Source organism: Lissotriton vulgaris, chromosome 8, assembly GCF_964263255.1.
Source record: "Lissotriton vulgaris chromosome 8, aLisVul1.2, whole genome shotgun sequence".
NCBI lineage: Eukaryota > Metazoa > Chordata > Amphibia > Caudata > Salamandridae > Lissotriton > Lissotriton vulgaris.
The window spans coordinates 840,890,520-840,916,169 of record NC_141696.1 but is presented as its reverse complement, the minus strand read 5'-3'; the positions used below and the strand labels follow the sequence as shown (position 1 = coordinate 840,916,169).

Sequence of the window (25,650 nt, the reverse complement as noted above, 5' to 3'; positions counted from 1 at the left end):
ATTGGGATTTCACGTATCAAAGACATATGGGAGAAGGGCGAGGTGAAGTCCTTTACCACTCCACGAAATCAACATAAGTTAGCCGATACAGAGCACTTTTGTTGGCTCTACAGTCCCTTCTCCCGAGGGGTGCCCCCCCTCACCCTTGCCCCCCCCTCCCACCCCGGGTCTTCAACCATTGGAAGATAGGAGTACTGGATGGACACTTGCCTGAGAAAACTATATCCATAATATATAAGAAATTGATAAATAACATGGCATATCCTCTCCAACCACTGCAGGAGAGATGGGTAAGGGATGGTATTGAAATGGACGAGGAATAATGGCAGGAAGCAATGTCTTCCCCAAGAGTGGTTGCAATTCCAGCACGACAAGCGTGTGCAGCTCAAAATCCTCCACAGAGTATATGTCACAGGGCCCGATTGATACAGATGGGGAGGGCCGGGGGAGAGTTCAGGAGACATTGCGGCAAACTAGGTACGTTCATGCATATCATATGGGAGTGCAAACACATACAATCTTATTGATGGAAAATACACACCACAATCAATGAAGTACTCACAGTCCACCTTTACCCAGAGGCACCGAGGTGCCTCCTGAACATATGGGAACCTACAGATCTAAATACTCATCTAAAACAATGGGCTACGCTGGGATTAATGCTGGCAAAGAGGAACATTGCACAATTATGGGGAGTGGCGCAATCACCCACGGTAGAGGCCTGGAAAAAAGACCTTGAATGGTGCATGCACAGGGAAAAGACGGTCTACACAGCCCGGGGTTCCCCAAAAAAATGGTCACGCATATGGAGCCCTTCGAACTCATATCGAGGGGATATATGCCAATCCTCCATGTAGTATTGAGCACGATGATGCCCCTACCCCGTAACTTACCCCTAAGATGTAATGTTGTAAATAGCTCTCCTTATTGTCTTCACTGTGTACGGTGATGTTGAATCCTCTACTGTATATTTCATACCGATGTATGTTAATAAAAATATATTTTTTTTAAATGCCTTTTTTCATATTCACAATAAAACGTGCATGTCCCACTCTAGGACTGCAAGAAACCCTAGAACAAACGCTTGCTACTAATCATTTGCCAGACCCCAAACAGAGGACAGAATAAGCTTTCTTTTTCAAAAAACCTTTAATGTGTAGCATATGATCAGATACTTTTATGTAGTGTATCTAGTGTAAGCAACAATTTACACGAACATGGCAATGCAACAGAACATACCAAGAGCAGTGGTACCAAGGGTGACAAATACAATATATTTAGCATTCAAGATTAAAGTTTCACCTGAAAGCATTAACGAAAACAGATAAATGTACTGTTTGTAATTAGATTCCGTAAGAAAACATTTACACATTTAATTACTGAAATGCATTGCAGCTGGTACTCACAAAAGTGGGAATATAAAATACAAAGTTACAGTATTTTTTATGCACAGTTTGCAGTCGTAACATGGAACAGAAAAAGCACAATATATTGGGAAAACGATGTCCAACATCATATTTCCATATAAAAAATTAGAAAACATGCATCAAAATAGCTTGCAACACAAAATCTGGCTATCCCTTTACTTGGCAAGGCGCACCAATGAGGTTTTTTTCCAACCTATAAACGTTTAGTAAAATATACCTTTTATAGCTCAAAGACTACAGCTAAATAAAACCTATTCCACCTTTCTTGTTAGTGGAATGAATGCCAAAAATATCATCAGATAAAACAAACATCAGCAAAAAAAGTGAACTCAACATGTTTAAACACCCCCCTCGTCCAGTACGACACTACAAAGTTCTAAACTTGCATTACGACCAAAGAAATCTCTTGCATCGAACCGCAGACATATTGCCATGTGTAACACAAATGTAGAAAATTAGAAATTTGGTTAGTTACCTGAACCGAGAATGGCAGTTTCCAACCCACGATAACAGGTTTAACCCAACAGAAAAAAGTGCAAAGCTGGGCAACCCCTTTCAAATAAACATAATTATGACGACTGATATAGGCTTTATCGACATACTTCATTCTTTTTTTAGTTTTTCAAATAAGTAAAAAAAAAACGAGTATGAAAATTAAACAAAGGCTAGGATAAGGCAATTAAGCATCTTCCGAATGGGGCCTAGAAATCGGTCGATTTCAAACATTCACAAATGAAATGTTTAACGGAAAGAATAAGCAGTGCTACACAAGTTTAACTCCTTCAATTTATGTAATACAGTAAGTTGCAACACATCTGTATTTAGGAACCATGGTAAAGATGGAGTGTACTCAGTATAGTGGCATCATATTTGTGTTCAACCTTTATTAGAGAGGAGTGTTCCACAACACTGCTGACTTCTGGAATGCATTCAGCTGTGTCACCAAATCCATGATAATGTCCATAGTGCAAGCTGTCTCCACCATTCTCAGCCCAGGAAGGTCTCTGGGAGACGCAGCTGCCTGGGCTTCCATTAAGATGCAAAGACCCACACATAAGTGAACTAGCATGGTCTTTTTCAGGCTCTTGGGCAGTACTGCATGTACTGTTGGCATTTCCATGTCCATTTAAGAAAGAAAACTGTGGTTTTAGACCTTCACCATCTTGTTCTGTTGTCGTAATCCACTTGTTGTGACTAGGTTCCATTTTGGAGAACTGTGTTGTGAAGGTGAAGTCCAAATGTCCATTGCTGGCAGATCCATTTGTCAATTCATTCGATTGGGTGCTACCATAACTTGAATCTGCATTAAGAAATACACCTGTCACCAAACATGCAAAGCAAGAGAATGGCAAAAACATGTGAAGGTCAGCAAGTGAAACTCAGTCAACTTAAGACTATTCACAGGTCTACATAACAGTGCATGGCAGTGAGTTACAAAATTTCTAGCAAGCTCTAAAGCAGTAAATTATTGCTCCTAAGGTGCATCAGTGAGTGCATGAGGCTGAAAGTTAGTCACTGACATTGAGATTCCTTGCCCACCCTTTTACAGAGATCAATTAGCAATACCAGACTGAAATACATACTTGAACGAGATTTCATATCCTGCCAAGAATTCGAGTGGCAAGAGAAAACTCAAAAATCTTCTTGGAGGCTGACCTGGTTTGAAGGATCAGATAGGGAAGGGTAACCATACTGCACATGAAAAAAGGATAGTGGAAGAGAGCACGTATAAGACAGCTCAGAAAAAATAAATAGGCAGGACAAGAGAAAAAGGGTGGCGTTATTTGCTTCGGGGAATCCACCTTAAGTTTTAAGAAACTAAACAAGTTCAACATAATCTGTCTCCGCCCCACCCAAAAAAACCATTAGGGATTAACTTTGCCTTTTTGTTTATAATGGATCAATGAATTCATCAAGACCCATCAGATTTGCAAGTGAGATGAAAATCTGAACTGTATAACTGAATGAGCAAGCGGCAGTATTTTAAAATATAAACTGGGACATTTGTAGCTTACAATAAAATCCTAAATCCTCTACATAAAATGCAGTTTAGTTTCCTCGAAATTCGAAAACGCGAGACGTGCCTCAAAAAAGGTTACAAATCCTAACAAAGCTACTTCGGTTTCTAAAAGGTTACGAGTAAAAAATCTTCCTCAGAAACAAAAAGGTGACCTAGTCAAATGCTGCCCCAAGTTCGAAAAACGCATCAGTTGTGAAGGAATGTAACACAATCAAGCAAGCATTCATTCAAAATTGAAGCAAACTGTAATGGAACAGTAACGGATGTTCGAGAAAGGTTTAACTTGCTCAAACTTAAGTTTATGCAGACAAAAAAATTGGTTCAATAAAAACAGAAGAGGGTTAAGATCACAGGCATTTTCAGAATCCTTACCTCAAACATGTGTGCAGACTTGAGGCATTGTATATTCGATCCTAAACCTTACCAAACAGGAGCGCTTGTTGCATTAGGGCAGTCTTTCCAATGCTAAACTACCCCCAGCATCTACTTAATTGAATTGACATCTTTTTATCCTTTAACAAGGCTGCTGCTCTTTTCTGGCAAATTTTAAACGAGACTAACAAAAAAAGTATACTTATCTCTAATCACGTAACTTCTCACTCAAGTGAGAAAACAAAAAAATACAAGTTTCCCTTCAACTGAGTTGCAATGGTTACAAACCGCATACACTTTTCCAATGGGGGCTTGGTTAGGTGCCTCGCTGACTCCTCTTGGGTTCCCCACTCTCCACCCTGGGTCTAGCATAACCTTGATTGTTGTGGTGGCCAAGAGAGGGTTTAATTTGCTTTGAGCAGGCACTTCCAAGACAGGCTCACACTCAACTGCTGAGGTTCACAGAGTCACACAGGACTGCAATGTCTCCCTCTGTTAATCTTTCCCACGGGTAACCAGACAATGTACTGAATCACAAACTGTGTATAACTCATGTCTAATTAAGAAGTACATTCAAGAACACCCCCAAAGAGTTAAAGCTATTCCAATGTTCCTATATGTGGTGTAAGTCAAGTCCCTGGTCTCACCGAGGTCGGGCTAAACAGAAAGTAGTATGCTCTTCTTGTAGGGCTAGGAACTCACTAAAATCTTTTATCTTAATTCAATTTTCTCATTTCTACATAGACAAAATAACTGGAGAATTAATCCTTATTAGGGAATTGGTTGAGAGCAACAAAATGGCAAAACAATGTCTGAGCAGCACCAATAATTTTTCATGTAGTATATGCCAATTACTCAAATTCGTTGTTGTGTTATAAGGGCTCTACCCAACCATCACACCAGCTTTCTCCTTCTTAATAAACTCTTTAGAACCACAGTACAATTTTGAAGTACCAAAGTTTCCTTTCAGTTGCCTCAAGCCCACTTCTAGCTACGACTACCTGAAAATTTCTCGAAAAGGCTCAAATATTAAATTTTTTGATATTCTGTAAAAGGGCATCTCAATACACTGACAAGAATAATTTACCTTGATAAAATAAAAAAATATATATATATTTTTAAAACCATACAACTGCAGTACTTCCATTACTTCATCTTTAAGCTAAGATATGAACTCCCAAAGGCAACATACAACAAAATCTACACCCTATATCAGAGCACAGTATGTATATATACACACATACAGACATGGACTAAGAATCAATTACTTTCCATTTTACCCTGTTGGAATAACCTCTATTCTAAACTTGAAAATAAATCATTGCTTTTGTGGTAGTAAAGCAGGTCGAAACAGGTCATCAAAAGTACCAAAAAAAGCCCCAAGGGCATTTGTTCAGTTAGAAATAATAGGCATATTGATTGATGCAACGGCATGGTGTTTGCATGGCAGAAACGGTATATATTTCGGTTTCATTTGGTCCAACAGAAGAAACGCTTTTTTGGAGCCCGACATCTTCCACCATGAGAACATTGCTGCTGCCATTGAGATTCGCTTCTCCCCCACCTGATACAGCTGCATTTTCTGTTTCTATGTGCATGTCCTCTTCGTCATCCACCAGTCCTTGGTTCGCCACTGATGAAAAACCGTTCCCGAGCTCAGCTGCACAAAAAACAAATTTATTAAAATCTTTCAGAATAATGAACACAAATTAAACCAGTAAACTAGTGGACTACAATTTACAATGGAGTTGCAAACTGATGTATTTGTCCCCCTTAGATGTTAAGTAGAGTACAATAAAAACACTGGGCCCGATTTAAAGTATTTGTGCACTAAATTCTACTTTCTTACTAAGAAAAAAGCTACATGGGGAAAGGCTAACTAATCGCATCTCGAATGGGATTGGACAGTTTCGATATTCCACATATTTCTGATTTGCAAATCCACAATTCAGTAAGAGTTTAAAGACGTTTCGTGGTGGGTCCACTAGAAAAAGTTGCAGAAAACAAACTTGCAAGTAAGGGTGTACTCTAAGATTACCTACATAGGAAACACACAGATTTTTATAGCGAAAGGAGGCAGCACTGTACCTCCACCAAAAGTCCATATGCAGAAAATACTGGTGCATTTCAGTACTCTGTGATGGAAGCCAATTTCTAGGACAGCTCCTAAAATTCTTTGTCAACTCAAAAAAAAGTCAGGTATTTGCATAAACCTATGAGTAAACCTACTGGAGCACATTTCTAGTTTGGTTAAACGTTGGTTCATTGAGCACTCTCACCAAGTCATTTCTTTTCTTACAGAAAAAAATAGGGTGCAAAAGTTGATTTATTCAGTTATGTGACCCAGTTCCAGACTGTGACACCACTCTACTATTCATACATAGGAGCCCACTTGTCCCTGTATCAACAAGCATATTCTCATAACTCTTTCAGACTCAAAATATCGCTAGTAAGTATAAAAAGACCGAAGACAAAAGATGGCCTCTTCCTTTACAAAACTAAATTCTTCACTTTTTAGGAGAGTTTTATTGAAGCAATGGCAGTAGCTTGACAGATTCATCATGGCAAGCACACTACAAAGGTAACATTTGGTATATAATGAACAGCCACAATACTGCCTAGAACAAACACTATTATTTTGAAATGGATTTAATTCTATGGATTAAATGTGAAGTGTGGAAGGGAAACCATCACATTCCTTAACAAAAAAAAAATACATTGGACTCAATTACTGAAAATGTATACAAAAAAAGGGGGAAGGCATGATGTATGTACAATAGATTGATTGATCAGGTTACATCTACTTTTTATTAACGTTCGAATATAAATGATTGCCAATCCGGTAAGAGGGATCCCTTCGCTCTAAACACCTATGCTTCCTCCCTTTGAGCCGCAGTTAGGAGGTCTCAGGAAGTGAATACCATCTACAATCAGCTCAAAGTGAAGACACTATTGGACAGCTACCACTAAAAAAGTTTGGACTGATTTTAAGATTGGCATTCTATACCTTTGCCATGCTCCTAAGCCTACCCTGCAACACACTGCTTTAAGATGACAACAGTCTCACCTTCTGTACGGGCTCTCTTAACTCCAGAAGACTCAATCTGTTCAAAGGACCTCTTTCGGCTAATCCCACCACCAAAAGAGTTTTGGGAGATACTCTGGTGAACACCATTGGAAACGCCATTGGAATAGAATCCGTTCAGCTTACAGTTCTGGAGGTTTAAGAGAAACTGTGCACAGTCTTGGAAGCCCTGGGTATGTGCTAGATCTGCTGCAGTCAGGCCACTGGCATTCCTCAAGCTGTACAACAGAAAAACACTAAATTACATACAATCATTGGCCACGTTGGCTTCTCACATTAACTAACTGAAAAAGCATCACAGCTATACAACAATTTACGGTTTACCCTGAACTGAACTTTCTAACTTCTAGACAAAATGCTGTCATATACTACGAAGGACTTTACTTTACTTTAACATCCCCCCCTTCTAAGTCTTAAAAATCAATGGCATCTTACGGATGACAGTCTGAAGCACCTGTACTTAAGCATGCTCCAGGTATCACATCAATTAAAGTCACCCCAGGCTTAGATTACTAAATGATTTACAAGAGTACTTTAATTTACAAACATTTAGGAAATGGTCCATGACATTCTAAAAATGTAACAAATATTGTACAACAATAAAGATTTTATCGAAATCAAGATTCTGCAGTTTTAATAAATGGTTACAAATTGCTCTCATATTCCAAAGCTGTGACATCATAAGTAGTAGACTTAAACTTACTGAGTCCATCCAAAAGTAGAAGCTGTTTGAAATGTGTGAAGAAACGTGATAAGTATTGATATAACTTCCTGTATTGAAGTTTCTGATTACGGAAGTTTCCTTATGTTACCTTAAAGTACAAGCGTTAATGTCAAAGATCTAGTATTTTAATTATTATTTTATAATTAGATTGCTTCCGAACAGGCTCACCAGAAATAAAATAAACGTCTCACAACATTCCGCCCCGTCCGCCACACCCAATTACCGTTTTGCCCAATCCTTTTTGCAACTATTTTAAATGCACCAAGCACAACGTTAAAAATAGGCAATCTTCCTAAAGGATGAAAATACAGTATCACGAACGTCTGAAAAGTGAAATGAGAAACTAGAGGCCAAACCTTTGTGTAACAAAATCAAACATCAAGAACTACAAAACCAGGACTTAAAATGTAAAAACAGAGAATAATTAAAAATTGATAATATTTAGCAAATGTAAAACATATTAGGATGTTTGTGAATAGCTGTAACTTGCAGTGATAATGAGATCACCATTTCCAGGTAAACTCTGAAGAAACTGAAGGTCAAAGGAAGTCAATACTAAAGGGCAGAAAAACCCTTAAACATTAAAAACACGCAAGATCAAGTGCTAATTCTGATGAGGTCCTGAAAAGAAAAGGGGATGGAACGGCTACTAGTAATAGACCAAAGACCTAAAGCGTAAACTAGTCGTTTGCAGGCAGAGAGCATAAACATAACAAGAAAGAGTCTGGGATACGGACGTGGTCAAATAAAGCATAACGCTACTTTAAAGTAAGAAGGCAAAGTCATTAATAAAGTTTGGCACCGAGTGGAAAGTTGGAAGGGCATATTTACCCTTTAATGAACCATGGCTTAGCAAAGATGCATTCTAAAGAGTGTGGCAAAGAAGAAACACAAATATTGGGCTTTCGAGGAGGTTACAATATACGTTTCCCTAACCAAGTTGTAAATGCATCAAGGAAACTGGTGCATGCATTAGGATTTAAACTCTGCTTTACAGCTGAAGCCAGTCAACAGCAACAACTGAGAAACAATAGCTCTATGGCACATACAACCCAAGAACCCAAAGCATGGGTTAACAAAACTACCAGAGGGGACAGGTCTATAGTGCAACGATAATATTCTTTACTTTTTTGCAGTACTGTCTTTTCCGATGGCGGCTAAACGTTCACCTGATGAATAAAAAGGAATGAGGTGCAATGTAACTTTTGGTTGTTATAGCAGTTGTAACTGGACAGCAGACTGCTCTACCCTTCCAGGAAGGCTGTTGGTTCCCAACCACATATGCTCCGTACTCTCGCTCACATATCTCAGAGATGTGGCCTCTGCATAAGTGCAGCCTTTGGTACTTTCCATACCACCCTATTCTCTCTGTGCAGGGAGTCACCTATTTAGGTTAGTAAGTTAGCAGAATCATTTCAGACTTACTGCAAAATACCACCAAAAGCCTTTCTACAAAAGGGACTAACAAATAAATTGCATTTGTTTTAGAGGGTGTAAAAGTAGGAATTCAGGATCAAATTCAGCAGGATATTGTTTTGGAGCATTTTCATTCGATGTTTTTCAAACCTTCTGTTGCAAGCAACACTGCAAAGGATTTTCAGACAAATTGTAAGATTTTGATAAAGCGCTTGAACAGGATCACCTCCTGGATGAAACTGAAATAGGACTCTAACTTGGAAAATCATGGATTTACAATGAGGATTAAAATGTGAAAACCTGTGGGGCGTGGCTGCCTGCTGACCAAGATGGCCGCACACTGAACGGGCTCGGTTAGCAGTCAATGAATAATCACTCTATATCTGTCACCATCCGACTGGTACTTGGCTAAATAATGCCTAATTGAGGTCAGAGCTGCCCACGCAGCGGCCAGAAGCGCCCCGTGTGCAGAAGAGACAGTGAGGTGCGTGAACGGCCTAAGAGATGAGAAGGTGCGAGGCCTGCGTATCATGGCAACCCTCTGAGGTGGACTGGCCAGAGGGAGCGGCACTGCCGATCCTCTCTCCTGGCATGGTGACCGCAGAGTGCGAGCCAGCAAGGCAGTGGAGGGGTGGGGGGGGGGCAGAGACGGGAGCTGCTGAGGAGTGAGCCCCAAAGCAGATTCTACCGGCGCCTTGGTGGCATCGCTCTGGTCCCCGGTTGAAGGTGGATTGGAGCGCCCGTGCCCAGCGAGGTTGTGGGATACGTTTGGCATGCCAGGTGGAGAGATGGGAGTGGTGCTTCTCCAGTCACTCCTGACCCACAGTGCGCTACGGCACTCCTCAATAGGAGGCTCGCGAAAATTGTGTTGACTCGTGTCTGTGGCCTGGAAGGGAGCCAAATCGGGATGGCGACCCTGACCTACCAGAGGGGCCCAGAAAGAGCCTGAAGAGGCAGAGTGACTGTGTGGCCTGAGGAGCCCTGCATGATGGAGATGTTGAGGAAATGAGGGGATTCCCCCCCCCCCCCATATCCTGCAACTATACCCATCCTTTGCTGCAACACCTGCTACAGAGTGAGGATTGTTGGCCTTGCCCCGAGGCCCCCCCCATTCTCCACCCCAATGAACTTTGTGTGGACTACCTGGCCGAGGGGCATGCGACTTGTGTCAGTGAGACCATTGGCTCCACCCGGATTGGTACAGCAGCAGGCCTGGACCCTGCAGACATGATGAGGGCCAAGCGCCCCCCCCCCCCCCCCGAAATCACAAACCAACCAGATCGACAAATACACTGCCAACTTGGCCACGTTCGGGGGCACGGGGGTGACAAAGCTGAATGCAGTCAGCGGGCGGTCCCTGCCCAGGAGCCCTCGCTGCGTGCAGATGTCCACAACACTGCTGAGAAGATCTCCATTGCCGAGTCACAAATAGGGGGCTTAACCTCCAAAATCAAACACTTAGAAGAAAAAGTGGCCGCGCTCACTAAGAAAAATTTCACTATTACAGTCCACCTTGAAGACCAAGAGGGCCGTGCCAGGCACAATAATGTCCTCGTGGTAGGGGTTCCCGGGGGTGCAGTGGGACAATGTACAGATCTCTTTCTCAAGACTTTCTGCCCAAAAAAAGACTATCAAACTACTTTATGACAGAGCGAGTCAATAGGGTGGTGGACCTCTCCCTCCTCGGCTGGGTGACGCCGCCCCTCCCCTACCCCACGCAGAATCATAGCTAAAGTATTTAATTATAAAGATTGTGATGCGATCCTCCAGGCTAAGCGGACCCTTGAGGATCTACATTTTGAGAACTCTATCATTCGCTTTTTTCCAGACTTCCCCCTTCAGGTGCAATTATCACGCCGAAGATTTGAGCGAGCCAAGGAAGCATTCAGGGAATGAAACATAATACATGATGCTCTATCTAGCCAAACACAGAGTTGTCACAGATGAAAAGACATTGTATTTTAGGACTCCCAAGGAAGCCTGCGACTGGTTTAAGGGCGGGAACACAGTGCGATGGAGAAGGGGTCGCGACCACGGACCCCACCAGTGACAAAAGATTAAGGGCTGGGCTGTCAGGTGATCCAGACAGCCTGGGATCCTGCAATTTGCCCTGAGGAATAGGACTTACGCCAGACACAGACCTGTGACACCGGCAATACCATCCAGGTTTCTGGAGTTCGGTGGGGGTGCTGATTTCTGAACGGTCCTGTCGCCTGGCTGACGATGGAGATATTGGATCTAAAGTATAATTTACGTCGAAAGTTCATAGGGAAATATGAGCACCTACCGCTCCTCAGAATGAGGGGGGAGGGATTGTGTGATGTTGGCTCCATCACAGCTATATGCAAATGTTGGGGCGACAGGCACTCTGCAAGTTGAGGAAGTGGGGGGTTTACAACTCACTATGAAGGGTTGGGGGGGGGGGGGGGGGGGAGTTGGGGGAAACTGGTTTGTATAGTTCTGTTGAAATGTTTTGCTCATTAATGCAGTAGGCGAATGGGGGCGGGGGGAGCAAGGAAGATGGTGTATCCTACACCTGAACACGAATACACTACACACGCAGGCGATGGGCGGGATCTAAATGCAGATAACTTCACGCATGGAGATCGAAAGTTAATGGGCTGAGGAACTAAATTAAACGCACCGTAGCATTGCAATATTTGAAGCAATATTCCCTGGACCTCATTCTTCTGCAGGAAAAGCATCTTCAAGGAAATTATTATAAGGCCCTGGACCGTTTTGGCTGCAGGTTACTGGCACACGTTGGTTATACCTCAGAATCAAGGGGGGGGGGGGGGGGTGGTATACTAGCGAAGACTATGCTGGCGTTTCCCCCAACCCACATGTGGTGGAATGATCAAGGTTGCTACATGGCCCTCTTGGGCACCTGGGAGGGTAGCACCTTAAACCTTTGCTCTCTATGTGTCCCACCAAGACTGCATGCTGAAGCCCCGCCTACAAATCAGTGCTGTGCTTTTAGAAACTCCTACAGGCAGCTAGTTGCTGGGAGGAAATATGAATGCTGTTATGAGCCCAGAGATCGATAGGGCTGAGCACAACACAAACAAGATTGGATGAAAATGTTCTGCCTACCTTTGTGTCCGCCATGGGCTTGGTGGACCTGTGGAGGACCCATAATCCTCATCTTAGATAATATACCTACTGCTCAGCTGCACATGGTTAATGTTCATGCTTAGACTACATTATCTCACACCATGCTAGAGTTGGGGTCTTTAGAGCGATGAGTCACTATGCATGTGGGATGTCGGATCATTCCCCGGTAGGGATTTGGGTTAGGGGACAGACATACAACACTTCCACAGTCTCTAGACTTGACCTGTGGTTCTTGTGAGATCAAAGAGAAGTGGAGTATAGCAACAGAATTGTATTTTCAAGAAAATCGGGGGTCTGAATTCCACCTACACCTTTTGGGAGGCCTTCAAGGTGGTTATACGGGGCCAGGCACATGCCTTAATAGAGGGAAAGAAGGAGGAAGCCAGAGTCTAATACAAGGCCATAGAGAAGGGCATTACTGCTTTGGAGACCAGGACAGGTGTGGAGGTAGGAGGGGGATCTACATCATCAGTTACTCCTGCGTCAACAAGACCTGCTGAAAATGCGGCACACACTGATGCAACGCAACATTGCCTTTATGATGTAGGTGATAAGGCAAACAAACTCTTGTCCTGGCTCGTACAGAAGAATAGCGTTGGCTCCTTTGTGATAAGCATCCTCAATAGAGAGGGAATTCTTCAGATCACTAGCACTACGATCGTAGATGCCTTTGTATACTATTATGAGGGCCTGCACACACGCCCCCAGGCGTCAGGACAGGTGCAGAGTGTGGGGGAGCTCCTACGGGACCTCCCCCTGCAGTCTCATAGAAAGTTTGGCATCCAACATCTCCAAGGACTAGTCTAAGGGCGAACGAGGTAAAGCCATGTGATACTTAGAACCGGGTAAGGTTGCAGAACATAACAGCCTGTCCATTGAACTATTTAAGGGTCCGACAGAGAAAATTGTCAAATCTATGCTGGAGATGTTCCAGCCGACGCGGATGACTGGTTGCCTCCAGGAGGACCAGCCTACAGTCACCATAGTGGTTATACACAAACAAGGTAAGCCTCCAGAACACTGCAGCTCCTAAAGACCTATATCATTACTCAATGTAGAGGCAAAGGTTTTGGCGAAGGCGCTTGCGACGAGACTCAGCAGGTTCATTAAAACCCTAATACATGTGGACCAGTCCGGTTTCATGCCCCATAGGAGTACCCGCCTCAACTTGAGACATCTTTATGGTGTGTTACATATGACTGGCCTCGCTAGTGCATAACATTCAGAATTGATGGCTTTAGATGCCAAAATGGCATTCAGTAATATAGAATGCTGTACATTTCTGCTGCCCTATCCAGAATAGGTTTTGGCCCAAGTTTTGTGCATTGTTAACACTGCTCTACCAGACCCCCATGGCCAGGGTGCGCTTAAACTGAGCCATGTCCTGTAGCTTCAAACTGCGGAAGGGCACTCGCCAGGGCTGCCCTCTCTTGTCCTTGATTTTTGCTTTGGCACTCGAACCCCTGGTGTCTTAGATCCAGCGGGACCCTTCAATCTGCGGGATCAAAGCAGCTGGAGGTTGGTAGGAACATATCTATCTTAATGCTGACAACACCTTTCTATACGTCACAAGACCGTATTTTTCCATTGGTAGAATTTTAGATATTTTCGATCTCTTCGGAAGCCACTCCGGATACCGAACCAGAAGGGCCAAATCAGTAATTTGTAACTTGTGGGGGGCCTGCCACCTTGGTGCACAGCACTGGTGGTGACAGAGGGTTTTCAATACTTGGGCATCTATGTGTCCCATTATCAACAACTGTTTAGACAGAGGAACCTAATGCCCCATTTGAGATAGCCTCCGAGCCTATGTGGGACATTGGCATACCCTACAACTGATCTTACCAGGCAGAGCAGAGCTTTATAAAATGATGACCCTTCCTCATCTCTTCTACGTGTGCCAAAATACAACGTACCCAGTTCCGGTGGAGTACTTTAGCTAAATACACCAGGAACTCTGTTTATACCTCTGGAACAGGGGAGCACCACGTATTGCCCTTGGCAAACTGCAAGAGGTCTATGGGGGAGGGGCTTGCACTCCCAGATGTCAGGAAGTACTACTGGGCCTCACAACAATGTTAATGAATGGATATTTTCAGATAGAGGGGAACCGGCCTACTGGGTCGATTGAAACGCCATGAGGTACAGCAATTATGGACCGGTCCTCTACCCTTAAAAAGCTGGAAAAGACATTGCCGACCACACACCGGGGCTGATAAACAAAGCCTGGAAGGAGGAGAGTAACTATTTGGACTGGAGGGGCAGACTCACAACATTGACCACACTTTGGCATAGCAACTCACTGTGAAGTGGCCTGCCTCACACGTTTTTCCAGGCTGTGCGATGATAGGTATAGAACACCTGGGTGACATTTGGAGGGGGAAATCTTTTGTACACTTGGAGATCCTCCGCTAGGAGTATGAATTGGCGGAAGCCAAACATTTTCACTATCTACAGCTGGGACATGTGTCGTGGTCCACATTCGGAACGGGGTGGGCCTTCCAGAAGCCTCTTCCACAGAGGATCGCCTGCTCACAAAGCTCTTATCTGACAATTGTTTTCCACAAATTATCGCTAATTGATAAATAATGCCCTTGACCTGTTAGGAAACCAGCTTAATACCTGGATGGAGAACCTGAATGGACTGGACAACTGGGTTGAGGGAAGTAGCTATTTGTGCCCCATTTAGATGAATCCTGCTTAAAAATATTCCCTGTATTACTTGTGCACCAATCTACATCAAATCGAGAAGGCCAGCCTGTCACAGTGCGTTAGGAGCTGTACCCCAGAAGGTAGCTTTTTCCATAACCTGTGGGAATGCCTGGTGATCCAAATTTTCTGGAAGGGAGTGATGTCCCGGATAATGTCTCAGCAGGTGCCATTCGATGCCAAATGGATCCTACTTGAAATACAGGGGAAAGAGAGTTGGTCTCACTATGCAGGGTTTGGTTAAAGTTGTTAGCGGTAGTGGCACAACGAAATGGACGAGTCTCCCCCCCAAAGGTTGATGAATGGGAGGCGGACCTTGATTGGTGTCAGAGGGTGGAAGACGTCATATACAAAAGCAGAGAGTGCCCTAGAAAGTGGGAAAAGGTGTGGGGAGCCTGGCGAGAATTCCAGGGCATTGATATTGTGAACGTGTGATTGACGGCCTAGTATGCAACACAGTTGTCTAAAAGGAAGTTGAATCTACCCTACATCAGATGGCCGTAAAAGCGCCCTACGTAATCTCGGTCTCTAACCGGTTATCCATACAGTGTATTTGATGCAAAACTGAACAAAGTGCAACTTCTGATTGTAATCATTGTGTTTTGAAATGGATGAGCAACTGTTTAATAAAAAAGAATATTTTTTTTTGTAAAACGTGAAAACCACCACTAGAAGAAATTTGAGGTCAGAAATAAAGACTCCAAAGCGTTCAGGGCCATATTCTTAAAAGAAAAGGATTTTTTTTTAAGTCAGTCCAGAATAGGTTTTCCTCAAAGACAGTGCGTTGAAAGACACTACCTGCTGTGTTTCTGCAGTAGAATTGAGTGGTGCACGTCGAAAACAATTCTTTCGCGAGAAGACTGCCTCAAGGGAAAAAAAACAGACATTTTACTTTTAAGGGGATTAGGCCAGGCCTCCTCATCCACAGGTTTGTTGTGTTATTCACATTTTTTTCTTGCTCCCACTAAAGCTTACATCTGGGGGCAATGTGTCTGTCCACTTCAGGGACTGGCTAACTTCACTGTAAGTAATGGCACTCTTCTCTTTCATAAAAAAAGACATCTACACAAATGAGTTTCCTTCAGTGCTTGGGACTACTACGACAAATGATTATTTTTGAAACAGGTTGTACACTTGGCAGGGTATGCCCAGACAAGGGTCCCTTGCTCACTTTACCACTGGAATCAAGCTAGCCTTGCTGATGAGGGATGTTAGCTCGAAACCGGTCACAGGATGCAGGTTTCCAGTCCAGGGAAGACATGGCTTGGCAGGGCAGTTCGGGCTGACTGTTCCCATGAGGCACAGGGTCAAAACTGATTTGCATATAGCTTTGCCTGAAATAGGGTGGAGAAGTGAGCTAAAGAACGATGATGAATTCACCCCAGATCTGTGACTGGGGGCGACTGCCTGAAAAGTTTCAGCGCTCCGTCCATCATCTCCTTGTGTTTGCTTTCTACATTAAAATCTCCACACAGAGACAGATCATCAAAACGATGCACAATCTGGGGGGAAAGCCCAACTAGACTGGAGCAATGAAACTGAGCAGAAAGACAAAATACCTGGATAGTGATTGCAGATCACAACACTTTGTTAAAAGTAAATTAATTGGATTACCTTAGTCGCAGATATGTACTTTAAACTGTATTTTCCTCTTTTGCTTTTCTCCTGCAAGCATACATATATATCAAATGAAACACTTTTTCACTCTTAAAGTTTTTTTGGGACACAGTGCAATAATTTGTCCACACCCCTTACAAAGAATCAGTTTTAATGTCTGGTAAAGCCAATGCAGGATTTGGATCCTGTCCAACCTATTTTCTAAAAAGGGTCCTGAAGCCCGAGAAGAAAACAGCCCCGTCACCGTTTCATCCTAATTAACTTAGAAGTACAAAGACCGAGAAAATGAAAGCCTTTTCAATTGATAGGTCTAGGTGGTTTTAACCACAATATCAGGTTGCAGAAACCTTGGTGAATAATGGTAATGCCAGTAAGCATAAGTCCATTTCACAACCCATCTGTAATATTCAAAAAGCCTCCATATTAAATGACAATGCTGGCATGATCAACATGTGCAATATGTGGCATAAGTGGAGACGACCACAAGATATTTCCAGAATTAGAAGAGCAGTATTTTAAATATGATCAGAGAATCTTGGTGGTCTGGGGGCAAATAATGATAATTTTTTGGAACAGCCCACATAAAGGACAGTGCTGTTCATACCGGGATACACAGTGATATGTATAAGATATATTGGGCTGCCTCCCTTAGGTAAGAGGTATAAAATTCAATATCCTTACAGAAAGGACGCAATGTAGTTATGTAGACTTATGCTTTAACAGTCAGAAAAAAGTTTCTTCCGAGAAAGTTTTCAAAGAGCACAAGACAAAACAGGATACAACAGTAGAAGCTACAGCGAGAACTTCAAGAGACGCTCCAGTTTGATTAAAAAAAGGTGGAATTTAAACTCGAGGATGATGTAGTTAATATTACGGGAGTGGTCGGATCCAACATCGAAGCTGTAATCTGATCTTCGCACTCTCAAAGAATCACATAAACCAGGTGATCTAAAAAAAATGTTGGTTCTAGATCGGGATGGCAGATTGTCTGTGCTCAAACATGGAGGAGGCTGGATTTAAGCATTTAAACAAAAATACGTTTATAGCTAGCAATCAATACTAAGGAGCAACATTCTACTAAATTAAAAATAAACTTTCATTACCGTGTGTGCAACACTATTATTCCAGTAACTTATTATTTCCAACCCGTTTATGGCATAGAGAAAGATTATGTATGATCATGCACTTGAGAGTAAGGCACCTTTATTAAGTCCATACTACAGAAAACGCCTGGTTAAAGTGTCACAAATAGAGGGCCCACTGTGTTTTATCCCTCAACATTAACTGGAGATAGTAACTGCTTTACAAGCCAATTAAAAAGGAGAATTCAATATTAGGTCCCCAACACAGCTTCCAAACCTCAAAAAAATGTGGAGATTTGTTGTCCAATCTTCTATTCATCTTAGACAAGATTACCACCCAACAGGCCTTGTTAAAAAAAACACAGCCACCTCTTTGCACTCATGGCGTAAAAAATACTGGGGAAATGGACTAGTTTAATTGTAGGCAAAAGAGTAAATTGTCATGAGCTTTACACAGTAATGCACACATAGGTAATTCCTGGGAAAGGGGTGGCGAACTGAATGCTGAATTTGTAAACTTGACAATAAAACGGCAAGAGGAATGGCTGCTGCACAGAATAACAGGAGAGCAAATTTGAGCATGCTGGTCTAAATATTTATCACCACATACACTCACTCCATCGCAACGGTGGTGAAAACTGATCCCCTTTTAGAAATGCAATTTGGCTAAGAAAAGCAAACGAACAGAACTGAACCTACACAAAAGACTGACCCATGGGAAAGGTATGCTTAGCAGCAATTGCTACTATGCAGTCTACTGTAGTTTAAAACAGTCTATGAAGATATGCCTGTAATAAAATATGCATGCTTTTCAAGTAAAGATCAAATTAAATATTTCCAATGAGATCTCTTGAGTGCAGTGATACAGTAGGCTACCAAAAACCCAAAGAATGTCTTAAAAACAACTAGTAACCGTTCGTGCCTAAAAAAGGCTTCTATACAGGAGGTGTTTGGGAGGGCAATATTAAGGATTAAAAGAATAATCACAAGGAACCAAGCAAAACATTTAAGCGCATTAAGAAAATGGTAGAAACCGGCCACCTTAGTGCTAGTTAGCAGAATTCCCATCTCCTTTGTGAAGTATTAGGGCATTTATTATTTTGTACCAAGAGATTGAATTAGTTACTAGAATGTAACTGTTTCTGTAGGAATCCTTAAACAATGTCATTGACAAGGATATATGAATTTAAATAATTCATATTTAGTGTTCTTGCTAATCTGTTTTACCACTGTGCAGTGCTCTAAACAGCTTGTTACTAACAAAGGGAATAGCACTAAATATATAAATCCAAGAATAACGAAGGTCTGAGAAATTGTAGAAGGAAAACTTATTAGAAATATATTTACACATACCTGAAGATGAACCAACTAAACGGTCAAGAGTAGAAGAGCAAACTTTGCAATGTTTGTGCTCGGCATACTTTTCCACAACTAGTTGCCTGCCTGTAGTTGCGAAGACAGATGAATAAAGTTCTATTAGACACACTATTGTTAAAAGATGTAGACAGGCGAGTACATCTACATATACCAGAGGATGGACAAGCACAATGGACAGAGTTTCAGGGGGAAACCCTGCCTTTTGCCATGCTCGGCGTACTTCTCCACAACTGGTTGTCTTCCTCGTAGTTACAAAGGCAAATGACTAAAGTTCTGTTAGAGACACCATTGTTAAAAGATAAAGACAGGGAGACCATGCACGTTTGACCCTCTGCATGCTACATTCATCACCAATCGTTCCAACAAGCCTTTTCCATGTATGTACAGTTTGATGGGGTTATAATGCATATTGTGAAGGAGGAAGAACTAGGATTAAAACTAAAAGTATAATCAGGAACGTAATTTGTCCATATTCTATCATCCTATTCTTCTTCATTTCAAATTATAATTGGATTCCACAGCCAAAATAACTTTGAGGGAACACCCCTAGCTTCAAGGAAATTGGGTTGCAAGATTCATTTAAAGAGTAATGCTTGCAAATATATCCGAGGTGAGCACACGCCTTTTGAAAGAGACAGATAAGGACAATGCACTTGTGGAATGAGGACGATTCCACTAACTGCGGATCCGAGTGAAGAGAAAAGAAACCATGTAGCAAAAATTGCTTTTCCTTTTTTACTGAATTGACATGATGTTACAAATATAGAGCTAATCGTATGGGACAAAAAGATAGCTGAAAGACATCATGGTTTTATTGTCTTCAAGTAAAACCTAAGAGCTTGTGTGTTAAGTGCATAAAGCCTACGCTGATGAACCTAAAGAATTACTTCAAGTCAAGTCAAGTCAAAGGATTTGTATAGCGCGCTACATACCCGGAGGGTCTCAAGGCGCATGAAGAAGGGGGGGGGGATTACTTGTCAAATATCCAAGTTTTAAGTTGCTTTCTGAATGCAAGGTGGTTCTGAGTGAGACGAAGGTGAGTGGGGAGTGAGTTCCAGGTTTTAGCTGCGAGGTAGGAGAAGGATCTACCTCCCATGGTGGTTTTATTGATGCGAGGTACGGTAGCAAGGGCTTGGTTGGAAGATCGTAACTGGCGAGAGGGGGTGTAGAAGGAAAGTCGTGTGTTGAGGCATTCGGGTCCAAGATCGTAAAGTGCTTTGTGTGCGTGGGTTAGGAGGCGGAAAGTAATCCTCTTATTGACGGGGAGCCAGTGGAGGTTTTTCAGGTGACTAGAGATGTGGTCTTTACGCGGGATGTCTAGTATGAGTCTGGCTGATGAGTTCTGGATGCGTTGGAGTTTTTTCTGGAGTTTTGCGGTGATACCGGCGTATAGGTTATTTCCGTAGTCCAGGCAGCTTGTAACCAGTGCATGGGTGACTGTTTTTCTGGTTTCGGTGGGGATCCAGCGAAATGTTTTTTTGAGCATGCGAAGAATGTTGAAGCATGATGATGAAACGGCGTTGACTTGTCTGTTCATAGAGAGTGAGGAGTCCAGGATGACGCCCAGGTTCCGTGCGAGGTCCGTTGGGATGGGTGCTTTTCCAAGGGCCTCTGGCCACCAAGAGTCATCCCAAGTGGAGGGGGAGGTACCTAAGATAAGGACTTCTGTTTTGTCTGAGTTCAATTTCAGACGGCTGTGCTTCATCCACTCGGCTACTTCTTTCATTCCTTCATGTAGGTTGGTTTTGGCGCCGTTAGGGTCTTTGGTGAGTGATAGGATCAGTTGAGTGTCATCCGCGTAGGAGATGATGTTGAGGTTGTGTTGGCATGCGATGGCCGCGAGGGGGCTCATGTAAACGTTGAAGAGGGTGGGACTGAGTGAGGACCCTTGGGGTACGCCGCAGATGACTTCAGAGGCCTCTGAGTTGAATGGTGGGAGGCGGACTCTCTGGGTTCTTCCGGTGAGGAACGAGGTGATCCATTCCAGTGCTTTTCCTTGGATTCCGATGTTTTTGAGGCGCTGTAGAAGGGTGCTATGGCAGACTGTGTCGAAGGCTGCGGAGAGGTCGAGGAGGATGAGGGCGACTGTGTCTCCATTGTCCAGTAGAGTTCGAATGTCGTCTGTTGCTGCGATGAGGGCGGTCTCCGTGCTGTGTTTGGCTCGGAAGCCGGACTGTGAGGAGTCGAGGGATTTGTTGCTTTCGTGGAAGGCGGCGAGCTGGTTGTTGACGGCTTTCTCGATGACTTTGGCCGGGAATGGAAGGAGCGAGATGGGGCGGTAGTTCTTGAGTTCGGTGGGGTCCGCTGTGGGTTTTTTCAGAAGGGCGCTAAGTTCTGCGTGTTTCCAGCTTTCTGAGAAGGTGGCGGAGCTGAGTGAGCAGTTGATGACGTCTCGGAGGTGTGGTGCTATGATGGAGTCTGCTTTGTTGAAGATGTGGTGAGGGCAGGGGTCTGTGGGGGATCCTGAGTGGATGGAGTTCATCAGGTGGATGGTGTCCTCAGTGGAGATTGGGTTCCAGTCATTAAGGATGTTCAAGGGGGGGTGAAGGTCCTGCAGAAGGTTGGGTGGGTTGGTCTCCGGGTCGGTTGTCGAAGCTGTTGTGGATGTCTGCGATTTTGTTGTGGAAGAACGAAGCTAGGAGTCGCAGAGGGCTTGAGAGGGGGTGACATCATTGGAGTTGGCTGAGGGGTTGGTAAATTCTTTGACGATGTTGAATAATTCCTTGCTGTTGTGGGCGTTGTGGTCTAGTCGGTCTTTGAATGCGGCTTTCTTGGCAGCTCTGATTAGTTGGTGGTGTATGCGGGTGGCGTTTTTGAAGGCGTCCCTGGTGCTGGTGTTTGGGTCTTTTTTCCAGGCCTTCTCGAGGGAGCGACCGAGTTTCTTCGATTTCTTAAGATCATCGTTGAACCAGGAGGCGTTTTTGCTGCCTAGTTTGATTTGACGTTTTTTCAGCGGTGCTAGGATGTCGGCGCTGTTGGATAGCCATTGGGTGAGGTTAATGGCTGCTTGGTCGGGGTTTGAAGAGTGGGCAGGGGGGTTTAGAAGAAGCGATGAGATCTGGTCGATGGTTTTTTTGTTCCAGTTTGTGGGGGCTAAAGATAAGGAAAAAGGCCAAATCAGGTAGGAATAAATGAAGACTCCTTGCATATAAAAGGTGAGTTGGCATTGGCAAATCCCATATGCTTCTTGCATCATTCCTTCATTGTCAAAGTACTAGTCGTGCCAAAAACTTCACCCAAACCCTCATCAGCAGGGAGTTAATAATCCAGGGAATAAGAAATATCAAGTAGAAATAGTAAAAATGAGCGACTCCTGACTTCTGGAGACCATGAAGCAACAAGAAAAGTATTCCCGACCCCTCCAGCCTTTTCAAACACAGCTCTACTGCACTAAGTCAGTCATCTTTGAATCTACAACCAAGAACTCAAGTCAACTTATAAGACGACTCCTCGTCACCTGGAAACTAATCTGCCTTATGTAGTCTTATTGCTCTTGCTTGCAGTGTGACAGAGCTGCTTACACTTGCAAAATTTAGAAGCCTGTGAGATGTCAGAGGGCCCAGAAATGACAATTAGAGATGGGCAATATATGCTCCAGATTTACTATTTAGGGAGGGGTTTTCCTTAAATAGAAGGTTCAGGGTCTTTTTTTTTTAATAGCTTATGTTGATTCAAGAACAACCTATGTATCGTTGGAAAGGCAAATACATGAATAACCTATAAGGGAAGCTGGCCTGCAAACCACTCAGTATAGTCCCATCTGGGTACGTTGAAAATAAGCTATAAAAAGACTGCACTGATAGGTCACGGGGCCAAATCCACGTTTTAATTAGGACTTTTTGCCCAAAGATAACCAGGCTCTCTCACAGAACAGGAATTCAAACAAAAAACTTAAACTAGCACTGCTCACATCATCATGTGAACCATATGATAAAAAAAGGAAATCTTGGGTTTAAATGAGCTTACAGTTTGCCTAACTTGCCAAGAAGGAAAAAATGAACGTATGTACGTTTTAAAACAATGAAATTCCGAGGACCGAGTCGACAGTTTTATGTACTATTACTATATAGTTCCATTTTCGTAACTGCACTATGCCCGCCCTTTCTCAAGTGCCACCCCGGTGAGGCACAGCAGTTTCACCTCAGACTCGTTTTTAACTGCAATATATATTTACTACCTGGAAAAAAAAAATCATATACAGCGGTAGGGCTATTTAGCAGATCAGCCGTTATATAAGCCCCTGCTTCCACTCCTCTCCCGCCCATGGTTTTCTGATTAATGTGATGCTTATTTTACATCCTTTTGCGATCAGTTGCCTCATCTTTGTGCTTATCTAGAAATTGCAGTGACCCCACTCAGGGAATCTGTACTGCCTTCGTGGGATGCCACATTTTGCTTGATCATTTGGTGCCCTTCATTTCCCTTGTGAAAATCCAAAAACGTATTTGCCTTCAAGATTTGATAAACCCTAGCTTTCCACAATAACTTGTACAGGTTACAACCTATAGGCTAGAGGTGGGTGTTTTTCATATTAGCTTCTAGAGAAGTTTGGCTGCCCCAGTACAGAGAGACATCTGGCTAGGAACTGAAATGTATACGTTGTTGATCATCTGCCTCATTATGCTCCCGGTCCTCATGCTCTGACAAGAGATGGTGACAAGGCCAGGACCTCGAAGGTAGTCTATCACTGTAAATGGCCTGAAATAAGAAAGCAGAACTGCCCCTTACATGGAAATGAGACTCTTGGTAAGAAAGACAAAGAGCAAGAACACATTAATCTATGCTTGTGTGGAAAGACACTTTCAGAAGTGAGTCATTTTGAGGACCCTGCACACCAACTGGCCACAATAAAATTAAATGAGAAAAAACAACTATATAAGTGAAGGAAGAAAATTATAATAATTGCAGCTATTGGTGAAAACTCCAAGCCAACAATCCAAGAGTGTAGAGGACATGCAAGAAACATACCAGGAATGCAAAAGTGGAGAGTCTGCATTGCCATGGCCCACCCTTTTAACCTTCCCTGAATTCGTAGGGCTCCCACGTCATCCAAGTCAGAGATGCATTTTATTAAGGCTATCGCTAATCTTCCTGATTCCAGAACAGTGTGGACTGTCTTTGTAGTCCAGATAATTCGGTTTAAAGACATGACTGGAAAGATCCTAAATCGTAGTTCCACTGTTGTCATTGGGTGTCTGCCCCACATGAAGATTTTAACTTGGACCAGAAATTCATGAGATAAGGATCATAAAGTATGGTGCACCTTGGGGGAATTAATCTGGGTTGTAGCTCATTTCTGGCACCAATAATAGAGTGATTTTGAAGACCGGTTTGAACAGCAGATCAGTTGTGGTCAAATTTGCACCTAGTCTGTGCCACTCACCGCTAGGACTTTGCAATCTTGTTAAGAGATTATGAGCTTTGGCTTTAGACCAACTTTTTAGCACCTGAAAACCATATTTTTCTGTGGCAAGGAATCCATATTCACTTCTCAGTGGTGGTTTTGCAATATTTAGAACATCTTCAGGTATTGTGACATTTTTGGCAAATTCTCAGCTACCTAGATTCAAACCACAAGTGGTTCCAGCCCCAGTGCTTAAGACCACAAGGAATGCAGGGCAAGGGACCAGTGGATCATAGAATTACTGAAACAAGAGCAACTTTTGTTCAATTAAAAAAAGTAAACAAGTACATTGTTCTGAAAACAATTGTGAAAAGATATGGCAACCTTGGGCGTCAACCTGGAGGTGCCTTGAAATCAATGGGCCCACGGGCCCCGATGCCATTGGAAGGGGCGGAAGGCGATGTTTCGGTAAGAATGTAATAGTCGTTAATTGCTGTATTTAAGATGCTTCATGTACGATACTGGTTTGATGTAACATGAAAAAGGGCTGTGCTACTTTCTTTGTTGAAGAAGTATAACGTTTTCTTAAAAAAGAAAAATTGTACTCCAATAAATACGAAGTTGGGGAAACAAGGCAAAGCATGAAGACAACTTATCTACCACTAAAATACAACAGTACATCCATTTTGCTCCTCTATTCCAAGAAGTTTGACGGTTTGCAAGTGGATTCCCAATAATGAAGGCATGGGATAATTTCCCCAAAAAATTCTTAATAGTGCACAGAGGTGTGGGCAGCTCTACTCATTCTGCCACTGCTCATATTTCAGGAAACCGAACTAAAAACCATGCCAGAGTAAAATCAAACAAATGATTGAAACTGTAACATCCTTCACCAAACGATCTGAAAGTCTTCAGTAGGGTTTTTTTAATTGTTGCGTTTGGACACTTAACTGTAGCACTTGTGGAAAAGGTGGAACAGTTAAGACCATGAAGATCTTTGTGTAAAAGTTTACGTCTCCTGTTGGAGGGCAAAAGATCTATTAGTTCTCTGTATACACAACTTTTGAAAACGAGGGAAGGGAAGCCCAACAAAAGATGTTAAAAGCAAAGAAAGTCTGGGACATAGATAATGGGACCCCCTCAACCTCTTCAAGGGGCCACAAACACTAGAATATTGGCACAAAGTTTCCAAAATGGAGTTCCATGGATTAAGGAACTGTACAGGTACCGTAAAACCAAGAAAAAGACAGCAAATTTCACAAACTGCAGTGGAGAGCTCCAAGAGTGTGCTAACTGCATTTGATAATGAAGAGCTGCTTAATTCACCTAAGAAGGACCCGATCTTGAAACCAGGTGATTAAGT

General features: G+C 42.9%; 1 protein-coding gene across 3 annotated transcripts in view; it reads right to left on the bottom strand.

Annotated features, from left to right (window-relative positions):
* Window positions 1-1,130: 1,130 nt before the first annotated feature.
* ANKRD10 (ankyrin repeat domain 10) overlaps window positions 1,131-25,650 on the bottom strand; it is a 101,805-nt gene continuing 77,285 nt past the window's right edge. The window contains exons 4-7 of one of the 3 annotated variants that reach the window (XR_015299318.1): window positions 6,887-7,122; window positions 5,384-5,479; window positions 2,152-2,745; window positions 1,131-2,114 (exon numbers count right to left, since the gene is read on the bottom strand). Coding sequence is in view for 2 of the 3 variants with exons in the window: in XM_086934742.1 (XP_086790868.1) it covers window positions 2,249-2,745; window positions 5,384-5,479; window positions 6,887-7,122 (829 nt within the window). In the remaining variant the exon portion in view is untranslated. Of the gene's footprint in view, window positions 2,746-5,383; window positions 5,480-6,886; window positions 7,123-25,650 lie in introns of all 3 variants that reach the window. The other 2 variants (XM_086934742.1, XM_086934743.1) reach the window with 2 other exon arrangements.